At 67.2% G+C, this 21,172-nt stretch overlaps 4 protein-coding genes and 1 long non-coding RNA gene across 11 annotated transcripts in view; 3 read left to right on the top strand and 2 right to left on the bottom strand.

Moving 5' to 3' along the window:
- SPATC1 (spermatogenesis and centriole associated 1) overlaps positions 1-3,300 on the top strand; it is a 24,404-nt gene extending 21,104 nt beyond the window's left edge. For all 5 annotated transcript variants that reach the window (XM_045049614.1, XM_045049612.1, XM_045049615.1 and 2 more), the window contains one exon: positions 2,896-3,300. In XM_045049614.1, coding sequence (XP_044905549.1) covers positions 2,896-3,225 — 330 coding nt within the window. In that variant the 3' untranslated portion in view covers positions 3,226-3,300. The remainder of the gene's footprint in view (positions 1-2,895) is intronic.
- LOC109496283 (brain acid soluble protein 1-like) overlaps positions 1-5,614 on the bottom strand; it is a 6,467-nt gene extending 853 nt beyond the window's left edge. Inside the window, exons 1-2 of the mRNA XM_045049618.1 lie at positions 4,894-5,614; positions 83-4,573 (exon numbers count right to left, since the gene is read on the bottom strand). Of these exons, the coding sequence (XP_044905553.1) occupies positions 4,359-4,573; positions 4,894-5,614 (936 nt within the window). The 3' untranslated portion in view covers positions 83-4,358. The remainder of the gene's footprint in view (positions 1-82; positions 4,574-4,893) is intronic.
- On the top strand, positions 5,613-8,064 carry LOC101093497 (sphingomyelin phosphodiesterase 5). Its single transcript, XM_006943509.5, has 7 exons — positions 5,613-6,440; positions 6,536-6,608; positions 6,767-6,907; positions 7,007-7,096; positions 7,187-7,250; positions 7,328-7,463; positions 7,536-8,064. Exons 1-7 carry the CDS (start codon positions 5,613-5,615, stop codon positions 7,626-7,628), a joined length of 1,425 nt encoding a protein of 474 aa, XP_006943571.2. The 3' UTR covers positions 7,629-8,064.
- Positions 7,677-20,950, bottom strand: OPLAH (5-oxoprolinase, ATP-hydrolysing). Of its 3 annotated transcripts, none has more exons than XM_006943458.5 (27): positions 20,653-20,950; positions 16,842-17,065; positions 16,572-16,763; positions 15,909-16,008; positions 15,709-15,832; positions 15,430-15,625; positions 15,186-15,351; positions 14,934-15,072; positions 14,771-14,838; positions 14,366-14,631; positions 14,116-14,228; positions 13,858-14,028; positions 13,533-13,670; positions 13,308-13,446; positions 13,075-13,187; positions 12,695-12,846; positions 11,870-12,030; positions 11,685-11,786; positions 11,428-11,602; positions 9,712-9,896; positions 9,440-9,586; positions 9,211-9,345; positions 8,921-9,070; positions 8,672-8,829; positions 8,430-8,590; positions 8,140-8,237; positions 7,677-7,886 (listed from the first exon to the last, which is right to left on the bottom strand). In XM_006943458.5, exons 1-27 carry the CDS (start codon positions 20,885-20,887, stop codon positions 7,740-7,742), a joined length of 4,155 nt encoding a protein of 1,384 aa, XP_006943520.4. In that variant the 5' UTR covers positions 20,888-20,950; the 3' UTR covers positions 7,677-7,739. The 3 variants fall into 3 exon arrangements, with proteins under 3 accessions (XP_006943520.4, XP_023104494.1, XP_004000216.1); XM_023248726.2 differs by lacking the exon at positions 20,653-20,950 and adding an exon at positions 17,584-17,665; XM_004000167.5 differs by lacking the exon at positions 20,653-20,950 and adding an exon at positions 17,293-17,452.
- Positions 17,676-19,288, top strand: LOC123383029. The gene is made up of 2 exons (XR_006592238.1): positions 17,676-17,917; positions 18,653-19,288. It is a non-coding gene; the product is annotated as an uncharacterized LOC123383029 (long non-coding RNA).
- Positions 20,951-21,172: the final 222 nt, after the last annotated feature.

Consider the following 21,172-nt stretch of genomic DNA (forward strand, 5'->3'; position numbering starts at 1 on the left):
CCGCTCCCCACCCCCTGGCGCGCGTCTGGGCCCCGGGTCCCGGACTCCGCCCAGGGGGCGGGGCTGACTGTCTCAGTCTCACCCCATTGGCCCGGTCTCGGTGACGTCAGGCCTTGCTGCCGTCGCGGACGCGGGGTCGCAGGTGGGAGTTTCCTTCCGCAGGGGAAGGCGGGGCTTCGGTGCGCTCGCGGGGTTTTCTTGCTGATCCTCTGTTGATCCTTAGGATTCCTTTTCCTCGGTTCAGGTCTTTCTTTCCTTCTGCTTCCTTTTGGTTTGCTTTATTCCTCCTTCTTGGGCTGAGCACTTAAGTCATTTTATTTTACACAGCCTGTGTTTGGAAATACGTGTGGGGCAAGGCAGTTCGCTCTATATTTAACCAGTGGTGCAGCAGGTGGACCCGCCCGGCCCGGTGGCCTCCCACCCACGGGCGGGGGCTTCTCAGGTGTAAGGATTTCACAAACTGCTTTGGATTTTCTCTCTAACCCAAGAGTCAGGATGCACGCTCCAGTCTCCGCCCTCTGAGGGACGCGCGGCCGCCTCTTGAGCGTTGCTTTCTAACGGGAACAAGGGCTGAACCTTTGCCGCCGTTTCCCTTAGCACTGAACACGTGGTCGGCGTCGTTTCCAGAATGGAAAGACTGGGTGGTGAACACATGTGCTCAGTTTCTTGCAGGTGCGTGCGTATTTGGTAGCACCCGTTCTCTCCTCCACATCTGGTCCAGCACCAGGTCCTCTGCTGAGTCTCCCTCTAAAGATGTTTCCCATGTATACGCCTGCGTCTACATTCACCTAGGCCCTGGACTAAACTGCTGGCACCTTACTATCCTTCCCCTCCATCTCTTTACTCCTATTATGGAGCATTCAGTGCATACCAAGTTTATATCAGACGGTCTCTGCGCTCCAGGAGCTCGCCCACTCCTGGGGAGGCCTTCAATAAATAAGAAAAGCCATAAATATGTATGCTACAGGTCCAGGGGGTGACACATGCTACGGGGGGCAGGAGAGTTGAGGCTGGGAGCTAGGCACTGAGATGGCTTTGCTGCCTCCTCCCTGCCTGTATATACCCTGGCCTCATCCTGGCCAACTATGTCACCCCTCCTCCATTCCTTTGAAACACAATTCTGCTCAACGTGAGAGCCCACTGATGTGTCCGTCCCCTGGAGCCGGGACCGCCTCAAGGGGGTGCACACCGGTACAGATGCTGTGCTCAGCACCCCCTAGAGACATTTCCTTTACTCTTCAAAGCAGCTGTCAGGTGGTTTGCTTTCCTCCGTGTCAGAGCAGGGGAGGCTCAGACCCAGTGTGGGGACAGAAGCGGTCCCTGAACCCAGCCCTCCCTGTGGGCCCCTCTCCTTGCTCTGTGCTCTGCCTCCTGGTACCTTCCAAGCCACGCATGCTGTTCCTTGTCCTGGAAGTTTCTTTCCTCCTGAATCCTCGTCCCTCAGACCTCAGCCCAGCACCCTCTCCCCTCCAGAGTCCCCTCCCCGCGGCAACACTCACAGTAGCGTCCCTCTCCTTGGCGCTGTCATCACCATAAACTCAGAGGGCTTTGCTCACACTTGAATCCCATCACCTGGTATGGTGCCCTGCACAGGGGAGGGCTGCGAATTATCTGCAGGACAGAGCCCTCCCCCTCTCTTGCTCCGGTGCCGGCTGCTCCCTCGCTTCTGTGGAGTGCTTGTCCTGCTTGTCCCCCCTCACTTGCCTCACCTGTGCTCCTCTCTCAAGAGGTCAGCTCCTCGGGGCAGCCGCAGCCTTGCGTCTCAGTGTAAGTGTGCCCACACTGCTCTTCCCCGTCCAGTACCCTGGCAGGGTGGGCGCAGGGTGCCCACCCCTGACTTCTGCTCCTGTCTGGAGCTCCATGCGCTGCGTCTAGCACACAGCAGGAGCTCAGCCACAGCCCCGGAGTGAGCATATAATGGGTTCTGATGTCCTCGGGGGCTGGGGCTTAAAGCTACCCACTCACTGTGCTCTGCGCCGTCCAGCGGCCCCACTCGTCACCCACAGATGGTGGCTGAACTCCTGCAGCCTGCCTGATGGTACAGGAGCAGGTGAAAGGAGGGAGAAGGCTCAGGGGCCGGGAGGAGCCTAGAGGCAGGGAGATGAGCTTACTCCAGTGACCGTGCAGCAGGGGTGCTGAGCACAGGGCTCCAGGTACGTCTGCCAGCGGTCAGGCGTCACTTTGGCTGAGCCGAGCCAGGAGTCCCGTGCTCTATTCACAAGACCACCTGGGGAGGAAAGGACAGGGGACATTCTCGGAGAAAGTGACGCCTCAGCAGCTCATCCCAGCAGGTTAGGAACCAGCAGGCGGGCATCCAGGAATGGTTGGAAGGGGATGAGCAGGGCCAGAGTGGGGACCTTGCAGGTCAGGCCTGGCCCCAAGAGGTGGGACGTGTAGGAGGGCCTCAGGCAAGAGACCCCATCTACTTCAGACCTGACATTCTGTGGGCCTGGGGGCAGCTGCACGTGTGACAGAGACGTAATGCGCAGGACTCGGTGAAAATGAAATACAGGGCTCTCTGTTCAAACCTATAAAGAACTTCAAGATGGCTACAGCAGGACATTGAGCTGAGTGTGGGCCCTTCTGAGCCGGGGCCCTGAGTGAATGTCCAGGTCACATGCCCGAGAGGCAACGGCAGGAGTGGGGAGGAGGGGCCGCTCTCCTGGCGAGATGCCGCGGGACGCAGTCACTGCCCGGTTGGAAGGCACAGGCGGTAAAGAAGCGGGTGGAGACCCGCCGGGCTGCTGCCAGTCCCCAGACCTCTCTCCCAGGGCCTCCAGGACACCTCCCTCCAGCACATCGCCACAGCCACGCCCCTCAGCCGCACCTGCCCCTCTCTTGCCTTTGTGGCGGTGGGAGCAGGAGGGGCCCTGACGGCCGCCGCTCTCCCCTCAGGCCTCCCTGAGCCCCAGCGACCACAAGCTGGATGAAGAGCTGTGCCAGACACTCACGCAGCGCTACGTAAGCATCATGAACCGGCTGCAGAGCCTGGGCTACGACGGGCGCGTGCACCCGGCGCTCACCGAGCAGCTGGTGAACGCCTACGGGATCCTGCGTGAGAGGCCAGAGCTGGCCGCGTCCGAGGGCGGCTCCTACACCGTGGACTTCCTGCAGCGCGTGCTGGTGGAGACCGTGCACCCCAGCATGCTCACCGACGCCCTGCTGCTGCTCTCCTGCCTCAACCAGCTGGCGCATGACGATGGCAAGCCTATGTTCATCTGGTGACGCCGGCTCCTGCCGGCCAGGCCCGCTCCGCCCCGCTCCTCGGTGCCAGGCCATTAAAGCTTCCCACGCACGCTAGCCGCTGGGCGCCGGGCCAGAACTCCTGGGGGTGCTGCCTCCGCCGGGGTGGCCCACCAGCACCTCCTCCCCCCCCGGCACCCCTTCGATCCTGCTTGCCCCGGGGCTCCAGGCCCACCCCGGGGTCCTTGGAGAGAGCCCCAAGACCAAAGCTTGGCAGCTGTCCGCTGAGGGGGGTGGTGTTCAAAGGTCCCCAGCTGCCGCCGGCTTGCGGGTGAGAGCAGCAGAGCCCCTGAGACTCGGAGGGGGAAGAGCAGGAAGCAAGGAGGAGCCGACCTGGCAGGGAAGGGCCGTGGCTGTGCCAGCAGCATCAGCGCTGTACAGAGAGCTAAAGCCTGGGTGCAGAGTGGAAGGCAGAAGACAAGGATGTGGACGTGGGAACCCTTCCCTCTGTCCTAGGCCAGGAAGAGGGCGGCGGGAGAGGGGGCAGGGAGGGCTCCTGGACCCTCACTAAGGGCAAGAGGACATTAGATGGACGGGACCCCGGAGAAAGTAGACTCACCCAAATCCTAGCGAGGGGCAGCCCGGGGAGATGTGGCCGATTCCTAAGGCTCCACAGGGTTCCGAGCCTCGGAGCTGGAGCCGGCAGAACCCACCTGCTGCAGGGGCAGGGGCACAGCGCAGGCAGAATGGGAAAGCCCAAGGGAGCAGCGGAGGGCGGGGCGTGTAAAATGGGACTCCACCAGGGGTAACCTGCAGACTAAGGGGAGCGGCCTGTGGATAGTGCAGGAAACTGAGGACTGGAGGCCAAGATGGGGGTCCTTGCCAGGGTGTGCGTGAGAGATGGGCAGTGGGGTAAAGCCCACAGAGTGGCCTCTGGCCCACGAGAGGTAAAGGAGGGGACCTGCCCGAGGAAGGGAAGGAGGCTGGAGCTGCCATAGGAGGCAAAGGGTGGGCGGAGGAGGTGGGAGTGAGGACCCCAGGCGAGGAGGCTCCTGGAACACCGGGGCTTGCCAGCCAGAGCGCTCTGAGGGAACAGAAGAGCCCCAAGGTTCAACCAGAGGCGTCATGTCAGCAACCAGCAAGGCAGGCAGGGAGGGAGAGGGTTGTGGGGTGTGCTAGGGCCTTCTGGCGCGGGAGCTCCCTGCCCTCTCCACTCCCAGGCCTGCTACTTCAGGGGATCCAGCCAGACCCCCGCGGAAAGGCAGGGAAGGACTCCACATAGAGAAGTGTGAGATGTAGAGACGGAAATCTCCTAGCTCTGTCTGCCGACAAGGCCTAGCAGCAAGACACACCTGTCGCGGTGAACACGCCCAGCACCAGATCTTGGTTTCTAAAGAGGATCAGGGATTCCTGGAGAACTGGGGGTGGGAGTGGGGGGCAGAAGTCCCTCCTCCTCCCTGGCAGCAGTCGTGAATGGCTGCCCAGATCCAAACTCCTGGGCGATTTAAGACCCAACCAGGAGAGCGGTGGGCTGTGGTTCACGGCTCAAATGATTCAGATGCGGGCCCAAGCAGGGCCCGGCAGCACCTGACAGCGGGGCAGCAGGGTCCTGGGAACCAAGGAAGCAGGTACAAGATGGGGAGCTGATTTCCATGTGGCTCACGTGTCCTGAGGTTGCGGCGGCGCAAATCCGCACCATCGGCCCCTCACCTCCCGATTGGAAGCTCCTCGGGGTAGGGTCACGGAGCGGTCTGTCACCACGGGGGACAGGCCTCTTAGGGCAGCTCTGCGGAGCTCTCACTGGGTGGCAGATTAGGGCGTTCTGAGTCCGTCCCTCCTCTGGAGCTGTGTCTTTGAACTCACTTGCGGGACACCTGAACCCCGGGAGACGGGTGGGGCTGGGGTAGACCCCGAAGTCAGGGCCGCTGGAGGGCGCCGGCAATTCCGCGCGGACTTGCGGGCCGGCGGAGGGAGCTGGACGCAGCACGCACCGCACTGCCTCCACCGGCGCTGCGCCCGCCTGCACTAAAGAGGGTCGCTCTCCATTTGCTGTAGGCTGCACCCCAATCCCCGCTCGCGTCGGGCAGGTCTGGGGGCTCTCCCGGTGGCGTACAGGGGAGGGCGGGGCAGAGTGGGGCGAGGAGGATCTGGGGGCGGGGCTGCGAAACCAGGGTCTCTTTCGCTTTCCCTTTTGTTCCCTCCAACGGCCGCCCAGACTCCGCGCGGGAGAGGAGAGCGCGGCTTCCCGGCGCGCCGGTTGCCGCCTGCGCCCGCGCCCCAGCGATCCCGGGGCACAGCACCTCCGCCGTTCCGCGCACAGGTGGCGCCACGTAACCTTGACCCCCGTGACACCCCCGCAGCTCCCGCGGACGCACGCTGGCAGCGACTGGGTCGCAGGGGCGCCGCGAGGCGGAGGAGCCCCGCACATCATGCAGACCCTTCCGGACTGGCCCCCAGCGTCCGGGGCCCCACGGCCCTCTCCCTTCCCGCACCCGGGACTGCACGCCCTCCACCGCCTGGCTCGAGCCCTGCTCTTCCCGGCTTACTGGGCCCTGGACCGGCTGCTGGGCTGCTGCGCGCCGACCGCGCGCCCGAGCGGCCTGCGGCGGCTGCAAGCCGCTGCCGGCGCTGGGGCCGCGCTGCTGCTGCTGCTGCTGGTCGGCCTGCCCCTGGCCCTGCTCGGGCTGCCGCTCTGGCTGCTCCTGCAGACCTGGCGCCGCCCCTTCTGCTACCAGCCCCCGCCGCAGTGCTGGGAGCCCCCAGCGCCCTGGCGCCCCCCGGCCGAGCCCGCGCGCTGCTTCAGCTTCCTCAGCGCCAACCTGTGCCTGCTCCCCGACGGGCTGGCGCGCTTCAGCAACTTGAAGCACAGCCAGCGGCGGGCCGAGGCTGTGGGCGCCGCGCTGCTCGCCGGCCTGCGGCCCTCGCGCTATGGGGCCACTGGCAGCAGCCCGCCGGGGCCGGGGGCGCCCTGCGGAGTGCTGACAGCCGAGGTGCCGGCAGGTCTGGAATTCGTGTGCCTGCAGGAGGTGTTCGACCTGCGCTCGGCGCATCGCCTCGTGAGCCGCCTAGCGCCCAGTCTGGGTCCGGTGCTGCACGACGTGGGCTCGTGTGGCCTGCAGCCCGGGCCGCACCTCAAGCTGCTCGGCAGCGGGCTGCTGCTGGCCTCGCGCTACCCGCTGCTGCGCGCCGCCTTCCGGTCCTTTCCCCACGCACGTCGCGAGGACGCGCTGGCCTCCAAGGGACTGCTTTCCGCACAGGTATCTGCCCAACCGCCGCGGCGCCTCCTGGCGGGGAGAGGGCTGGCGTGGGCTCGAACTGGCGACGGTTGCTGGGGCCCTCCGTGGTGTTGCAGGCGCAGGTGGGCATCCTGGACGGGCGCCGCGTCGTGGGCTTCCTGCACTGCACGCACTTGCATGCGCCGAGTGGTGAGCCCGAGGACGGGATCGTCGGCGCGTGGGCAGGCCGTCTGGCCTCTCCGCGCCCCCGACCGTTGGTTCACTGCCCGCGGCACCGCGAGCCCCGGGGAGGGTGGGGGGGGGCGGGGAGCGCGGCCCCGCTGAGCCTTCCGTTCCCGCCCTCGCAGAGGACGGGCCCTTGCGCTGTAAACAGCTGACGCTCCTACTGGACTGGATCGAGCAGTTTGAAGCCGAGAGCCGCGAGAGTGGCGAGGCCGTGGCCTTCAGCGTGCTCCTGGGCGACCTAAACTTCGACAACTGCTCCTCAGGTGAGGGCAGGCTGCGGCGGGGCCGGGGGCGGGGCGGCCTGGCCCCGCCCACACGCGCTGGCCTCGCCCCGCCCACCACGCGCTGATCTCGCCCCGCAGACCACGCGCAGGAGCAGGAGCACCAGCTCTTCAGCCACTTCCGGGACCCCTGCCGGCTGGGCACGCGCCGGGATCAGCCCTGGGCTCTGGGTACGGGGGCAACCGGGTGGGGAGCCCACCTGGGTGCGGTTCGAGGGCCGCGGCTGCCGCTGACACCGCCCTCCGCCCGCCCTCCCCCAGGCACAATACTGAGCACCTCCACCCTCCGCCACTCGGTGGCCTGCTCCCCAGAGATGTTAAGGAGGTGAGTGGCGACCTGGGGGTCAGACGCCGCCCGGAACGCCGGGGAGTCCTGGCCTTGGTGACACCACCCCTCCTCAGGGCCCTGGAGCAGGAGGAAGGGCGCCGCCGCTACCTGGCGGGCCCTCTGGGCGGAGACCGCCGGGCTGAGCCCTGGCGGGGCCGGCGCCTGGACTACATCATGTACCGGGGAGCGGTCGGAGGCCCGCTGAGCCCAGTAAGTGCCAGAATTCAGGGCGCTGGGCCGGCTGCAGCTAGGGCGACTCCTCAGTCTGACTCCCGCCCCCAGGAGGTGGAACAGGTGACATTCAGCACCGCCCTGGCGGGGCTCACAGACCACCTGGCCGTGGGACTTCGCCTCCGAGTTTCCGTGCCCTCCTGACGCAGGCTCGCAGGCGACAGTTGGAAAGACGGACGCGGACGCAGAGCGTGAGCCTGGCCGGCTGCCGCGGGAACGCGGTGACTTCGCTGTTTATTGTGGGGGCCCTCCCCCTCACACCGCCTCCTGGGCTCTGCGGTACTCGTAGACGCTGCCCCGCTCAGAGAAGGCTGGGGGCTGCGGGGGCGACCCCGGCGGTGGGGCGGGGTCCTCCGGGTCCCCGTAGCCGCCCCCGCCTGGTGTGTGGAGGCAGAACACGTCCTGTGGAGCAGAGGGACAGGCTCACTGCGGGCGTGGACGCCCCCAACCCTGCCTCTCGCTGCAGTCCCATCCCCACCGGGGCAGCGCGTTCATGGCGGCCGGCCTGGCCCACGGAGGCCCACTGCGCGCCCTCTCCTTCGGAAGCCAAATTAAATTCAGACGCTGGTTATTTTTGCAACTCTGCTCACCCTCTGCGGAAAGGGGGCCGCTGGAGGGCGGACGGGAATGAGGAAGGACAGATGTCAATCCTTACCCCGGGGAACACGGGCACCGACGTCTTTCCGCCCAGATTCACCGTCCGGCCGTCCTTGCGAATCAGCAGGTTTAGGCCCCGGGCTCCGGGCTCGCCCCCTGCGGGAAGAGGCAAAGTGAGGCTGGCCCGGAAGGCAAGGAAGGGAGGGGCAGAGGCGGCGGGCGGGCAGAGGGAACGACTCCGTGCAAGAGGCAAGGAAGGGAGAGAGGAGGGGGGGGCAGAGGGGAGGACACCGTGCAGGAGTGGGTGGGTGGGGCGGGAGTCGGGGATCCAGGGACGCTGCCGCTCACCGTGGAGGCCGTATGGCCGGAAGGCGCGACGCTCGGTCAGCACGGACAGCAGCGCCTCCTCGCGGAAGAGCAGCTCGCGGACGACGCCGTCGCCGCCTCGGAAGCGCCCGCGGCCCCCGGACCCCTGCCTCAGCTCGAAGCGGCGCAGGATGACTGGGTACCTGCGCGGGCCAGGGGGTTCAGAACGGTCCACCCGGGCTCGGGCTCCTGCTCCCCGCCCCGGCCGCGCCCGCACCACTCACCTGCTCTCCAGGATCTCGGGGTCGGTGATGCGCGTGTTGGTCATGTGGCTGTGCACGCCGCTGCGCCCGTGCCAGCCGGGGCCCGCGCCCGCGCCGCCCGCCACCGTCTCGTAGTAGCCCATGTGGGCGTTGCCCAGGGTCACGTTGTTCATGCAGCCCTGGCAGGGGCGAACGGCATTTGCGCTAGGCTGGAGGCATCCGAGACCCTCCCCGCCCGCGGCCCCAAGCGTGCCCACCCACCCGCCACACCTGGGAGGCGGCGCAGGCCCCAAAGGCCCCCAGGATGACGTCCACCACGCGCTGCGACGTGAGCACGTTGCCACCCACCACGGCCGCTTCGGGGGACGGATCCAGAATGCAGCCTCTGGGAATCACGACGCGCACTGGCGCCAGGCAGCCCTGAGGTGGAGGGCGGGGGAGGGCGGCTCTCAGGGCGATTGGGAAATAAACGTCGCCCTACCCCCGCACTCCTAGACCAGTCCGGTGTTGGGCCGACCCCGCCCCCAGGCTCGCTCAGGGACACAGCACGCGCCGCACACCTGGTTGAGCGGGATGTCGCGGCCCACCAGGCACCGCAGGCAGTAGATGAGGGCGGACAGCGTGATGGCCCGCGGAGCGTTGAGGTTGCCGAACACCTCAGGCCCCGTGCCGCTGAAGTCAAACACTGCGCTGCCCTGCCCACGGGGTAGGGGTGGGGGAGAGAGGTGGGTCAGCAGCAGCCCCGCGGCCACGCGTCGGGTGCCCATGGCCCCGTTGCTGCGGCCTGACCTGACTCAGGTTGATCTGCACGCGGAGCCGGATGGGGGAACCATCATCCATGTGGTCCTCTGCTGACACCTCCAGGGGCAGGCCTCGGGCCTGCCGGGAGGTTCCGAAGGCCCGCAGCATATCTCGCACAGCCAGCTCCGCGTTCGCCTGGCAGACAGGACGTTCAGCGGCGGCCACGCTGCCTTCCAGGTGGGCGGGGGCTGCCCACCTCCCCGCCTGGCCGCCAGGGGGCAGGTACAGAGCTGCCCCCTGCTCCCGCGCCCTAGGCCCACCTGGATGTGGCCCATGTAGGCCTGCACCACATCCAGGCCGTACTGCCCGATGAGCTCTCCCACCAGCTGGATGCCCTTCTGGTTGGCGGCCACCTGGGCGCGGAGGTCCGACAGGTTGTCGTGCAAGTTCCTCGTGCCGCTGCAGCCGGGAATCTTGCCTGGGGCCTGCAGGGCCTCAGTTACCGCTGCACGGATGGGGTCACCGCTGAGCCACCCTCCACCTGGTTGGATGGGGGGCTGCGCTGCCCAGTGCCCTGATCCATACCTCCTGCTCCTCTGCTGGGCACTATGGGGAGTTCCCCACGTCGGCCCTTCCCTGGCCCCCCACAACCCTGCTGACACCCACCCCCGGCACCCCCAAACCCACAGCCTCCTGCCATCTGCTCAACCTTCTTCCCAAAGCCCAGCACCCCAGGGCACCCTAGGCTTTTCCTGTGACCTCACAGGAACTGGAGGTGCCTGAGGAGGAGCAGGGGGGTCCTCTTACCTTTAACTCCTTCTGCCCCACTCCCTCCTGCCTTTTCTGGGCTTCCCTCCCCACTCCCAGGAGAAGAAACACTTCCCCTGACCCGCCCCAACTCATACTGCCCTCAGTCCGATGGCCCTCACTGGCCCCCTCTCAACCACTTTGCAAGAGCATCAGCTAGCTCTCTGGGCCTCCTGCCCCACCTCCAAACAAATTTGAACCAGGCCTCCACCCCCTGGCGAGCCCCAGAGACCCAGGCAAGGACTCTCTCCCTAACCTAGGTTACAGTATTCTCTGAGGCTCCCTGGCCACTGCGTCTTCTGTCACGTGCCTGCACATATCCCTCCCATGATCCCTGCCCCCTGCCCTCTGCCCCCACCACACACACTGACCAAGGGAATGACCAGGCCTGGGTCACTCTCTTTGTGTCCTCCACCCACGGCAGCCTGTGGCTCTGTCACCTCCCCCCCTCCCATGCTGCCTCCTCTCACTCCCAGATGCCTGCCTGGGCTCCTAGACACCTGCAGCCTCAGACCAGCTCTGTTTTCACTGCCCCTGTCCCTGGGCTTCTGTCCCAACTTCACTGCTCTGTGCCGACTCAGTGACACAGCCTCCCTCCACCTTCTGGCTGTCTGAACTTGACTTCTCATCTTCATCCCTAGATCCCATCAAATACCAACAATGATCTCCAAAACAGTTGTCCCTACCTACCCCCACTTCTGCCCTGCTTGAGGGTCAGTATCATTCAGCACAGCTGCAGCCGCCCCCTACCCCACTCCCCACTCCAAGCCTTCAACCCCCCATCTACTCTGCACATGCGCTGGGGGCTTTCATGGTGTAGGGCAGACCAGTGCAGGCCCAGGAAAGTTCTCCGCGAGTCTGCAGGCCCTGGCCCCCGTCCTCACTGCTCTGTAGCCCACAGACCCAGTGCAAACACAAGGCAGACACCACCGTGAACAGCTGCTGACCTTGAAACAGCCCCTCTCCCTCCTGTGCCCAGTCCTGTGACTGTCCTGGCCAGCTCCCCACCCCCAAAACCATTGAGCCTTCCTGGGCCCAGAAGGAGCCTACCTCAGTGCCCCCGGTCATCTCTGAAAGATGATCTGCTACCACTCTGGGGTCGCCACCCGGCTCCGCCAGCCTCAAGGCAGGCCTCCGCCACTCACTCGCTGCCACAGCGCCCCAATCGGCCTGGTCCACTGAACCCCCTCCCCCGACCTCGAGGTCACTGCAAGCCCACTCCCACTCACCCTCCTCTTGGAAGACTCCTCCCTGGACGAGTTTGAAAGACAGAAAGACGGCGCCCTCCTGCTGCAGTGTGGTGGAGTGGGGAGGCATGGAGCCCGGCGTGATGCCCCCAATGTCCGCGTGGTGCCCACGGCTTGCCACGTAGAACACAGGCCGAGTCTGACCCGGCCAAAACACCTGGGGGTGGAGAGCGACCATGAGCTGTGCTAGCAGCCCTCGCCACCCCCACCCCCGGAGACACCCAGGCAGCGGCCTTCACCGGGGTGATGACGGTCAGGTCTGGCAGGTGGCTGCCCCCAGCGCTCGGGTGGTTGCTCAGCAGCACGTCACCAGGGTGGAGGTCGGCCCCCAGGTGCTGGATCTGAGACCAGAAGACACTTGTGGAGGCGGCAGGGGCGGAGGCGAGGGGTGGGGTCAGGGAGGCCGAGAGGTGGGCCGCCGAACCTGGAACTGTACGGTCTCCTGCATGGCGCCCAGGTGCACGGGGATGTGGGGGGCGTTGGACACCAGCCCCCCATCGGGCCCGAAGAGGGCACAGGAGAAGTCCAGACGCTCCTTGATGTTGGTGGAGATGGCTGTGCGCTGCAGGATGCGGCCCATCTGCTCTGGGGGCACAGAATGAGCGGGCACCCGCTGGCCCCGCCTCGCCCGCGGCACGGCCCCGCCCCGCCCCGCCCGCGGCACAGCCCCGCCCCGCCCGCCCACCCACCGGCGCGGCACACCCCTAGAGGACGAAGAGGCAGGACTGCTGCCTTCAAGGCCTCTGACACCCAGACCCAGGACCCGAAGGCGGTGGTGGCCCGGCAGACACAGCGAGACTGCAGGCGGGCCCCGTGTCTTGCCTGTGTGAGAGGTGCCCCCACTTCCTCTCCATCCCTGCTCAGGGCCTCACCAAGAACCCGGTACCCCACGTCAACTCTCCACCTTGCCTAGCACAGCAAGAAATCGGTGCTGAGGCACAGGACTCGGGGCGAGCAAGCCCCAGCCGACCCCGCGTAGAAGAGCTCACAGGGCCGAGCCTCTTTCCCTCCACAGACAGGATGGCGATCTCAGGCCCCATGACTGCTGGCGGGAGTTAGGTGCTCCCACTGCCCAAGGCCGCTGGTGCGGTGGGGCTGGCCGTCCCAGGGCGGCCCTGTCGCCAGCGGGGACTCCACTTCTGCCCCTTCCCTGGGTCACACTTTGTCTCTCTCTGCACGGCCTGCCAGCCACGTGCCTGCACTAGCTCTGCCCAGGGAGCAGGGCCGTGGGGACCGGGCAGCCACTCACCAGCAATGCTCATGAAGCGGTGAGAGAAGATGGACAGGTGGATGGGGTCAAGCTGGGCGCCCACCAGGCTCGGGACTTCAGCCCCCACAGAGATGCGGATGTCCCCGGTATCAGTCACCTCTGCCTGGCAGCCTGGCTCCACCAGAATGGTGCTGAAGGCAGGGGCGCAAGAGGCTGGGGGCGCCGAGCCAGACCCCCCTCCCGTCCCAAATAGGGACCCTACATCCCCAGGCTGGGGGACACCCAACCATAATGGGACGCCAGAGTCCTTTCTGTTCCTGTAGCCTCGGGCCAGAGAGCCCCTGACAGAGCCCCTGAGCTCACCCAGGCCCCGGCAACTGTACCCACCATGGCCCCACCCTGGCCAGGCTTCAGCCCACCTGTTGCTGTCGATGATGAGGCAGGGCCCCTGAAGCTTGTGCCCATAGGCCAGCTCTCCTAGCAGGTACACAGGGGTCTCCTGGTAGCCCCCCTCAAAGTAGCACTGGGTCATCTGAGGAGGGCGTGGGATGAGTGAGGTTCCTAGGTGCAGCCCCTCCCTGCCTCTCCCCCTCCACACCCGTCCCCTTGTCCCTGCGGGTGCGGGTGGGCAGGCCGAGGCAGAGCCACCCACCTTGTCTATGCGGGGAGGCCCGGTCTGAGCTCTGGGAACATCCTCGAGGCGAAGGCCGCTGCGGCCAGTGCCCCTCACACGCACGTCGTCCACCACCACCGGCCGCTCGGGGATGACGAAGCCAAACTCTCTCATGTACCTGCACGTCCGCCGGCCCCGAGAAAACGATCAGGGCCGGGCCGGTAGGCCACCCGCCAGGGCTCCCGGGACGCAGAGCTCGCATACCTCTCCACGAAGGCGGCCCCAAAGTCGCCAGCACGGGGCGAGCGGGCAGCGGCCGGGTGCCGGTGGGCAGACACCATGAGGGCACAGTCTGTGCCCTGATAGCGGAGATGCAGGAAGCTCTCGGTGCTGATCTGGGACCTGCAGCAGCGGGGCGGGCGGGCCACTCACACACGGTGCCCCGGGGACTCCCGTCCCGCGTCCGCCAGCCCTCCCGGACCGCGCCACCCGGCACGTCGGGCGGGAAGGCCAACTAGGGGGTGGCTGGGATGCTGCCAGCCCCCTGCCTGGGCCAGCTCCCCCCTCCACTTCCCCCTGTGAGCCCCACCTGGGAAAGCCCTGGGCCCGCAGGGCATCCACACACTGCTCCTCCAGGCGGCTCAGCCTCTGGTCCAGCTGCACAAAGGTCTCAGGTGCGTAGGGCAAGGAACACGGCTCCTGCGCCTCGTGCACCACGTCCGCCAGGGCCAGCCCCAGCGCTGACAGCAGCCCGCTGTGCCTACGTAGACGGGGGGCCTCGGCTACGTGGGGGTGCCTCCCAAAGCCAGCCCCCCACCCCCGGCAGGCGCACCACTCCCAGACGTACCTGTGAACGTGCACAGTGTCCATGCCCAGGGCTCGGGCAATGGCGCACGCGTGCTGCCCGCCAGCTCCCCCAAAGCAAGCCAGCACGTGGGCCGAGGGGTCGTGGCCTCTTGCCTGGGAAGCCAGAGGGGGTCGGTGGCGCGCCCTGCCCCTGTCTGGCCCCCCACCCCTCACCCTGATGGGGTTGCCTGAGTGGGAGGTGAGGGGGTGGGGGACAGGGCAGGAGAAGGCGAGGGCAAAGGCGGGCATACCTGCGTGAGTGCGCGGATGGGCCGGCACATGGCCTCGTTGGCCACACGCACGAACCCCATGGCTACCTCCTCCAGGCTCAGCGGGGAGGCCGGGCAAGGCCCATTGGTCAGGAAGCTGTTGACCTCAGCGGCCACAGTCTCCAGGGCCTTTCGGGAGGCCTCAGAGGACAGTGGCTGGTCCTCTCCCGGCCCAAAAATGCAGGGGAAGGAGGCAGGCAGTAGGCGACCCAGAACCAGATTGGCATCCGTCACCGTCACGGGGCCCCCTGGGAGGTGTGCAGGGTGTGGGGGTTGGGGGCTGGGCAGCAGGGTCAGGGCTGAAGGGCGGCGGGGTGGGGGTGGGGGGGCGGAGGTAGGCCTGGGCAGCGTGGGAAGGGGCCTGGCGGGGCAGGTACCAGCTCTTACCCTTGCGGTAGCAGGCGGGGCCAGGATGGGCTCCTGCAGACTCAGGCCCCACCACAAAGAGGCCGGACCTTTGGGGCAGGGAGGACGGGACTTAGAGGTGGGTTGGGAGGCAGGGCTGGGGGCGGGGGGCAGGGGAGTGCCCAACCCAGGTGCAGGGACTGACCTGAAGAAGAGGCGGGAGCCCCCACCAGCTGCCACTGTGTTGATGTCCAGCTGAGGGGCCTGGAGGGTGACACCGGCCGTGCTGGCCTCAAAGACATGCTCAAACTCCCCAGCGTAGCGGCTCACGTCGGTGGATGTGCCTGGAGGAGAGAGAGGTGGGAGGAGTCACCGCACAGACCTGGACGCCCAGCGTTGCTCAGCCCCGGGCCCGCGGTGGAGACTCCTCCTGACCCCACCCGTCCGGCCTCCGTACCTCCCATGTCAAAGCCGATGACAGGCTGGCCGCCTTCCACCCGGTAGGTGGTGGCCGAGTAGCCAACCACACCACCAGCAGGGCCAGAGAGCACAGCCCGGGAGCCGCTGAAGGACTCCATGGGCGCCAGGCCACCATCGGAGCGCATGAACAGCACCTGCACGTCCTGTGGGAGAGCGGCAGCCAGTAAGGGGCCGGGCAGGCAGGGGTGGGGCGGGCGGAGCAGGCCGGCAGGGGGCCTCACCTTGAGCTGGCCCCGGAAGCCACGGCGGAAACCCTGCACGTAACGCCGGATGGTGGGGGTAAGGTAGGCGTCGGCACAGGCCGTGTGCCCCCGAGGCACGATGCGCACCATGGGCATGGTGTCCGAGGACAGTGCCACGTGGGTGAAGCCCAGCTCCCGGGCCAGTGCGCCCACCTGCTGCTCATGCTGGGCCCACCTGTAACGACGACCCCACGGCGCTTCGCCTCTTGCCCACGGCCTCCGGCCCACCGCCCAGAGCCCCGGCCGAGCCCCGCTCACGTGTAGGAGTGCATGAGCACCACGGCCAGGCTGCGGACACCTCGGGACAGGAGTGCCTCCAGCTTCCCACGCAGAGCCCCAAGGTCCACAGGCTGTCGCACCTCCAGCAGGTCCCCCGTGCGGCCTGCCAGGAGGCCCGTTACCATCCGTCAAAGGCCCACCCTGCTGCCCCCGTGCCCCCAGCCCTGAGGCACCCGCACCTTTGACAGGTGTCCCTGCACCTGGCTCCCCGCGATACAGCACCACGCGCTCGTCCACCTCCAGCACCTCTTCGTACAGCACCTCAGGCATGGGCACGGCCTGGGGACAGGCAGAGGCTCAGAGGACACCCAGGCCCGAGGGTCCTTGCTGGGGTCCTGCGCGGGTGGGGCAGTGCGGGCGAGGGGATGTGTCCCGGCAGTCCAGTCCATAGGCCCAGGAGACACAGACGGGGCCAGCCCCAGCAAGGCCCCCCCACCCCCAAGGAGTGGCTCTCTGCCCCCAGGCACCTGAGTGCAGCCAACTGCCACCCCCGCAAGGGCAGCTCCCTGGAGGAGCCCAGCAGTAGGGGTGGGGGTAGGGGAGTGGGAGAGTGGAGGTGGCTCCTACCCCTCACCCCGAACAGTATGTCTTGGGGGTGCTCCACACCCAGGATCCAGGACAGGGCATGGTGACAGACAGGAGCAAGACGTTGTGACCACTCTGAGGGCTTGGGGGACAGAGTGCCTGCTAGGAGTGTCTGGAACCTTCTCTCCGCCTATAAGCTGCTAGCCTGGGGCCAACACTGACCCTTCCAAGGGCTGCCTTCCCGAGGGGCCAAGGCATCCCTGGGAAACCATGAGCAGCTGCACGACGCAGCCACCAGCTGGAGTGGGTGCGCTCACCAGGTCAAAGAGGTCCTCTCGGGCCTGGGTGCCCACGTGCAGCAGGTCTCGGAAGCCACGCGTCACCAGCAGCGCCACCCGCTCCCCCCGCCGCTCCAGCAACGCGTTGGTGGCCACCGTGGTGCCCATGCGGATGCTGGCAATGCGGCTGGTGTCCAGCGGCTGGTCCCGCGGCAACACCACGCCTCCTTCCTGGGAACCACAGGGTCCAGTGTCAGGCCCCGGTCCCAGGTCCCTCCCCAGCCCGCCCCTCTGCCCTGCCCTGGCCACCTGCTCCAGGATGCGGCGGATGCCCTCAGTAGGGGCGTCTGCATAGTTGGCGGGGTCCTCTGAGAGCAGCTTCAAGACCCTCACTTGCCCCCCGGGGCACTGGGCAAAGACATCTGTGAAGGTGCCTCCACGGTCGATGGCGAAATGGAAACGCCCCTCGGGGCTGCCCATGGTGACAGGGCTGGAGTCCAGCACTGACTCTTCAGCCGGCAGTCCTGGGAGAACTGGACGGAGACAGCAGATCAGGCGACAGGCCCGGGGGTCACCCGCGGCTTGGTAGCCTTGGGCAGAGCCGGGCTGAGGAGAGCAAGGTGGGGCGGGGGGGGGGGGGGGGGGGGTCGGAGGAGGCGCCCGGGGCCGAGCCCGGGGCTGCAGGCCCAGCTCAGAGCGCCGCCTGAGGCGCGGCCGCAGCCGGGCAGGTGGGGGCGCCAGACCTAACGCCCCCCGTTACCCTGTTCTCAGGGCCCCGGCTTGCGGCGCAAATCCCCGGACCCGCCAGAGGCGGAGGCGCCCCGGGGAGCCCACGGGCTGGTGGGTCTGGGCTCCTATAGCACGAGGAGGCACGGGGGCTGGGGGCAGGTGACTTCCCCAGTCGCTCGACCTTGGGGCCCAGGCCGAGTGGGACAGGGGGCACGGGGCGGGGCCTGCGCCGGGGAGGGGGCGGGGCTCGCGGCCGGGTTGGGGGCGGGGGCGGGGAGGCGGGGAGAAGCGGGGCGCTGGAGGGTCCGGGTGCGGGGCCCACCTGGCGGGTCGGCTCCCAGGCGCTCGCGGTCCGCTCGGGCCGCGCTCCCTCCCGGCCCTGCCCGCCGCACCCCCCCCTCCCCCCGCCCGGAAGCGGGGCCCGCCCCCCGCCCGACCGGTCCCGCCGCCCACGGCCCTCCGGGTTGCGTCAGGTTCGGCTCGCCGGGAGCCGCCTCCCTCCTCCGCCGGGAGCCACGCCGGGGGACCGCGGGGCGCGGGGCCGAGCTGGGCCAGGGGCGGCTCCGTGCTGGCGCGTCCCCGGCCGCCGGCCACCTCGGTTCAGCCGGCCACTCGAGGTGCCCCGGGGAAGGCGGAGCAGGCCACCCTCCGAAGAAGTAAGAGCCCAGACGAGCTCGGACTGCACCCTGGCGCGGGGCAGTCACGCCGTGAGGGACGGGGCTGGGGAGGGGGGTCGTGGAGGGGCCCCGGGCAAGGGCCCCTCCGTAGCCGTCAACCCCGCTGCTGCCCGCCCAGGGCCGGCCTTGCCACAGCCCAGGCTGGGCGCCCCGGGACCCTCACAACATCAGGCCGATGTCCCCAGAAGCCATGGCCGGTGCCCTGACGATGAGGCGAAGCGTGCCCCACCCTGGCCTGTCTCCCCACAGGCAGAAGGTGTCCAGGCTCGGAGTGGACACCAACCGTGCAGGGCCTGGAGCAGACCGTTTAGAGCTCCCAGGGGGCAATAGTGGGGATGGGGCGAGGGGGGAGACCCAAGCAGAGGGAACAGCGGGTGAAGGGGGCTTCACCCAAGGTGCCAGGCCAGATGGCCAAACAGGCAGGGGCACCCACCCACGCGCCCCAGACTTCCCCCTCCCCTGGGAGCCTTGCTGGCGCTGGAGGCCTGCTTGGTCCCTGGAGGTGAGAGCGAGGTGGGGCCGCACCCCGGGGAAGCAGCGGGGGCTCCCTTCTGACCAGTGCCTCTGCAGCCTCTGTGCACGTGGTGGGGGGTGAGGGGTTTGGAAAGAACTGCACCAAGAAAGACACAAGAGACTCAGCGACTCAGGGCAGTGTCTGTAGCCTCCGACCCCAACTCACGCCTTCTGACGGTGGCCCGTGGCCTCTCCCACCAGCGCAGGCTCCGTCGGTCTCTCCCCACCTCCAGCCCTGCTTGGACCTAGGACTTAAGCTGCCCTGCGCGTGTGCCGCGGAGGATGGGCTGTGACCGTGCCCAGATGACTGTGCCCCCGGCGGCAGGTGCCAGCCAAGGTACTGACCCCAGACCCCCACCCCCTTGACCTCCCTGTCACCTTCCCCATCCCTCACGTCCAGCCGGATGCCTAGACCATCACTGTGGCCACCGCACAGGAACTTCTACCCTCCCCGGCTCTGAGCTAACCACGAGATGGCGGTCGGCGGCCCCACTCCAGACAGGACCCCCGCCTGCAGCCCCCACCGTGTCTCCATTCACGCCTCCACAGCAGGTGCATCCAGCCCACTCTCCCCCATCACTGGGTGACTGTCCCACCTGCCCGTCTCCGCCAACTCCCCCACGTGGCGTTTTCGTCCTGATGCTCAGCTGAGAGTCCATCCGGAGAGGCTTCCAACAACCCAGCCACACCACCACCCCTGGGGTGCGTACTCAGCCAGGCTGCCTGTGGTCTCAGCCAGGCCTCCTCACTGCATCAGCCTGGCCGCCCCCACGCCCGTGTTCAGCCCACGGCTGGTGACCCTCAGCGCCCAACCGTGTCTTCTAGAGGCCCCGCCCCCACGCCCCTCCAGCGGCACCGCAAGCGCTCTGCTCCTCAGGGTGCACGTCCGTGGAAAGGCCCCCTGCCACCTCCACTAGCCTCCAGGCTCACAAATCACATCAGGCAAGACCAGAGAAGCCCCCTGAGCCGCCCCAGTGCCCAGGCCTCTGGCCTCCCTGTGCGTCCACCCGTTCCCCACTTCTGTCTCTGGGAAGCCCCTTCTGCATGGGGTCCTGACCCGCCTCACCGACTCCCTCCTGCCAGCCTCCTTTACCGCATCTTCTTGACGCGTGTGTCCTGAGACGTTCCCCTCTGCTCTGCCCTGAACTGTGTCCTGCCTAACTTCCTGTACTGAAGCCTACCGGACCTTAGGGGGGTGACAAAGTCATGAGGATGGGTCCCCATGATGGCATTAGTGCCCTTATAACAAGAGACGGAAGGGGTTGTCTCCAGAATGTGAGGACACAGCCGGACAGTGGCCAACTCTCAGCCAGCAAGAGAGCCTCGCCAAGAACCGTGCCGGCGCCCTGATCTCCGACTTCCAGCCTCCAGAACTGTGGGAAGTGGATTGTTGAAGTCGTCAGCCTGTGGTGTTTTCATGGAGCAGCCCACACTCCCTGAACCGCCTCTCCAGAGACCATTGTCTGCCTGTTAACATCTCCGGGCCCTCAGAAGCAGGGATGGGACACTGTGCCAGGACTGACATGGCCCACACGCTCCCTGGCCACTTGTATCTCCCGGTGGATCTGCACAGCCAGAGGCTTCCGGGAAGCGTGGTGCCTGTCCCCATGAGAGCTGGGGTCCCCTCAGCCTGCCCGTGCCAGGGGGAGCGCCCCAGTTGCACTGCTCAAACCCTAGGAACTGCCTTCAAGTGCCACTTTCCCACCAGCACGCCCAACCCGCCCAAGTATATCCAGAGCCCCCGGCACTGTTCACTCCCCCTTCCAGCCAAGCCTGTGATTTCTCACCAGGAGAACGACCCCGACCTAGAAGACCCTCCTGGTCCTCATCTGCTCTCCACTCCACCAACGCTGGCCTCAGCACTGTGCCTCAACACGCTCGACCCGCTGCCACCTCAGGGCCTTTGCACGGACCATTCCCTCAGCTCTACCCCAGCCTTGTGGCCCCTTCACTTTGGTCCAGTCCTGCACCAATGTCACTTTCTCGGAGATGTTACTTTCTCCCCGCTGCCTTCCTAAAGAGGCCCCGGCCCCCGTATCACTCCTCAGCACCTTCCGCACCTGACGAGCCATCGCCCCACGGGAGCAGGGACCCCCCGCCCCCCCTGCCCCTGCCGCTTTCCCCTGTCTTGGCACAAGCTTGAACGAGTGAAGCCTCGTGGGCATCTGAGAAGAGCCCCCGCGGGCCCTGGCGCTCCTCACCTCTTTCGGCATCCTTGAACTTGATGGTTCTGCGCCGGGGCAGCCGGGGGCTGGTGGCCACCTCGGCCAGGAGCCCGGAGCCACAGAAGCCCAGGCCTCTGCCCCGGGTCTGGAGCACCAGCTTCAGCTCCTGGTTCTCCTGGATGAGCTGCACAAGCCGTCGCAACTCTTCGTTCTCCTGGGCCAGCCGCTGGATCTCCCGCCGCAGACCCTCGTAGCTGCTGAGGGGGGACATGCCCGGCAGCAGGGGGGGGGGGCAGCTGCCAGCAGCTGTCGCCTGGCCAGGAGTAGCGGACCCCGTCATTGTGAGGTCAGCGGCCGCCCCTGCCCCCGGGCCTCAGCCGCATTCCGGGGGTCAGAGCCAAGGCCCCTTGAGCAGGGCACACCTGACCTCTGACCTCTGGTCCCTGAGGGCCAAATGACTAGAGGAGCCCAGACCTGCCGAGAGCCTGGAGTCCTTCTGGGATGCCCCTCTTGGAGGACAGAAGCTTCTTTATGCCAGCCTGACCTGACACGGAGG

The sequence above is a fragment of the Felis catus genome, chromosome F2 (genome assembly GCF_018350175.1).
Source record: "Felis catus isolate Fca126 chromosome F2, F.catus_Fca126_mat1.0, whole genome shotgun sequence".
Classification (NCBI taxonomy): Eukaryota; Metazoa; Chordata; class Mammalia; order Carnivora; family Felidae; genus Felis; species Felis catus.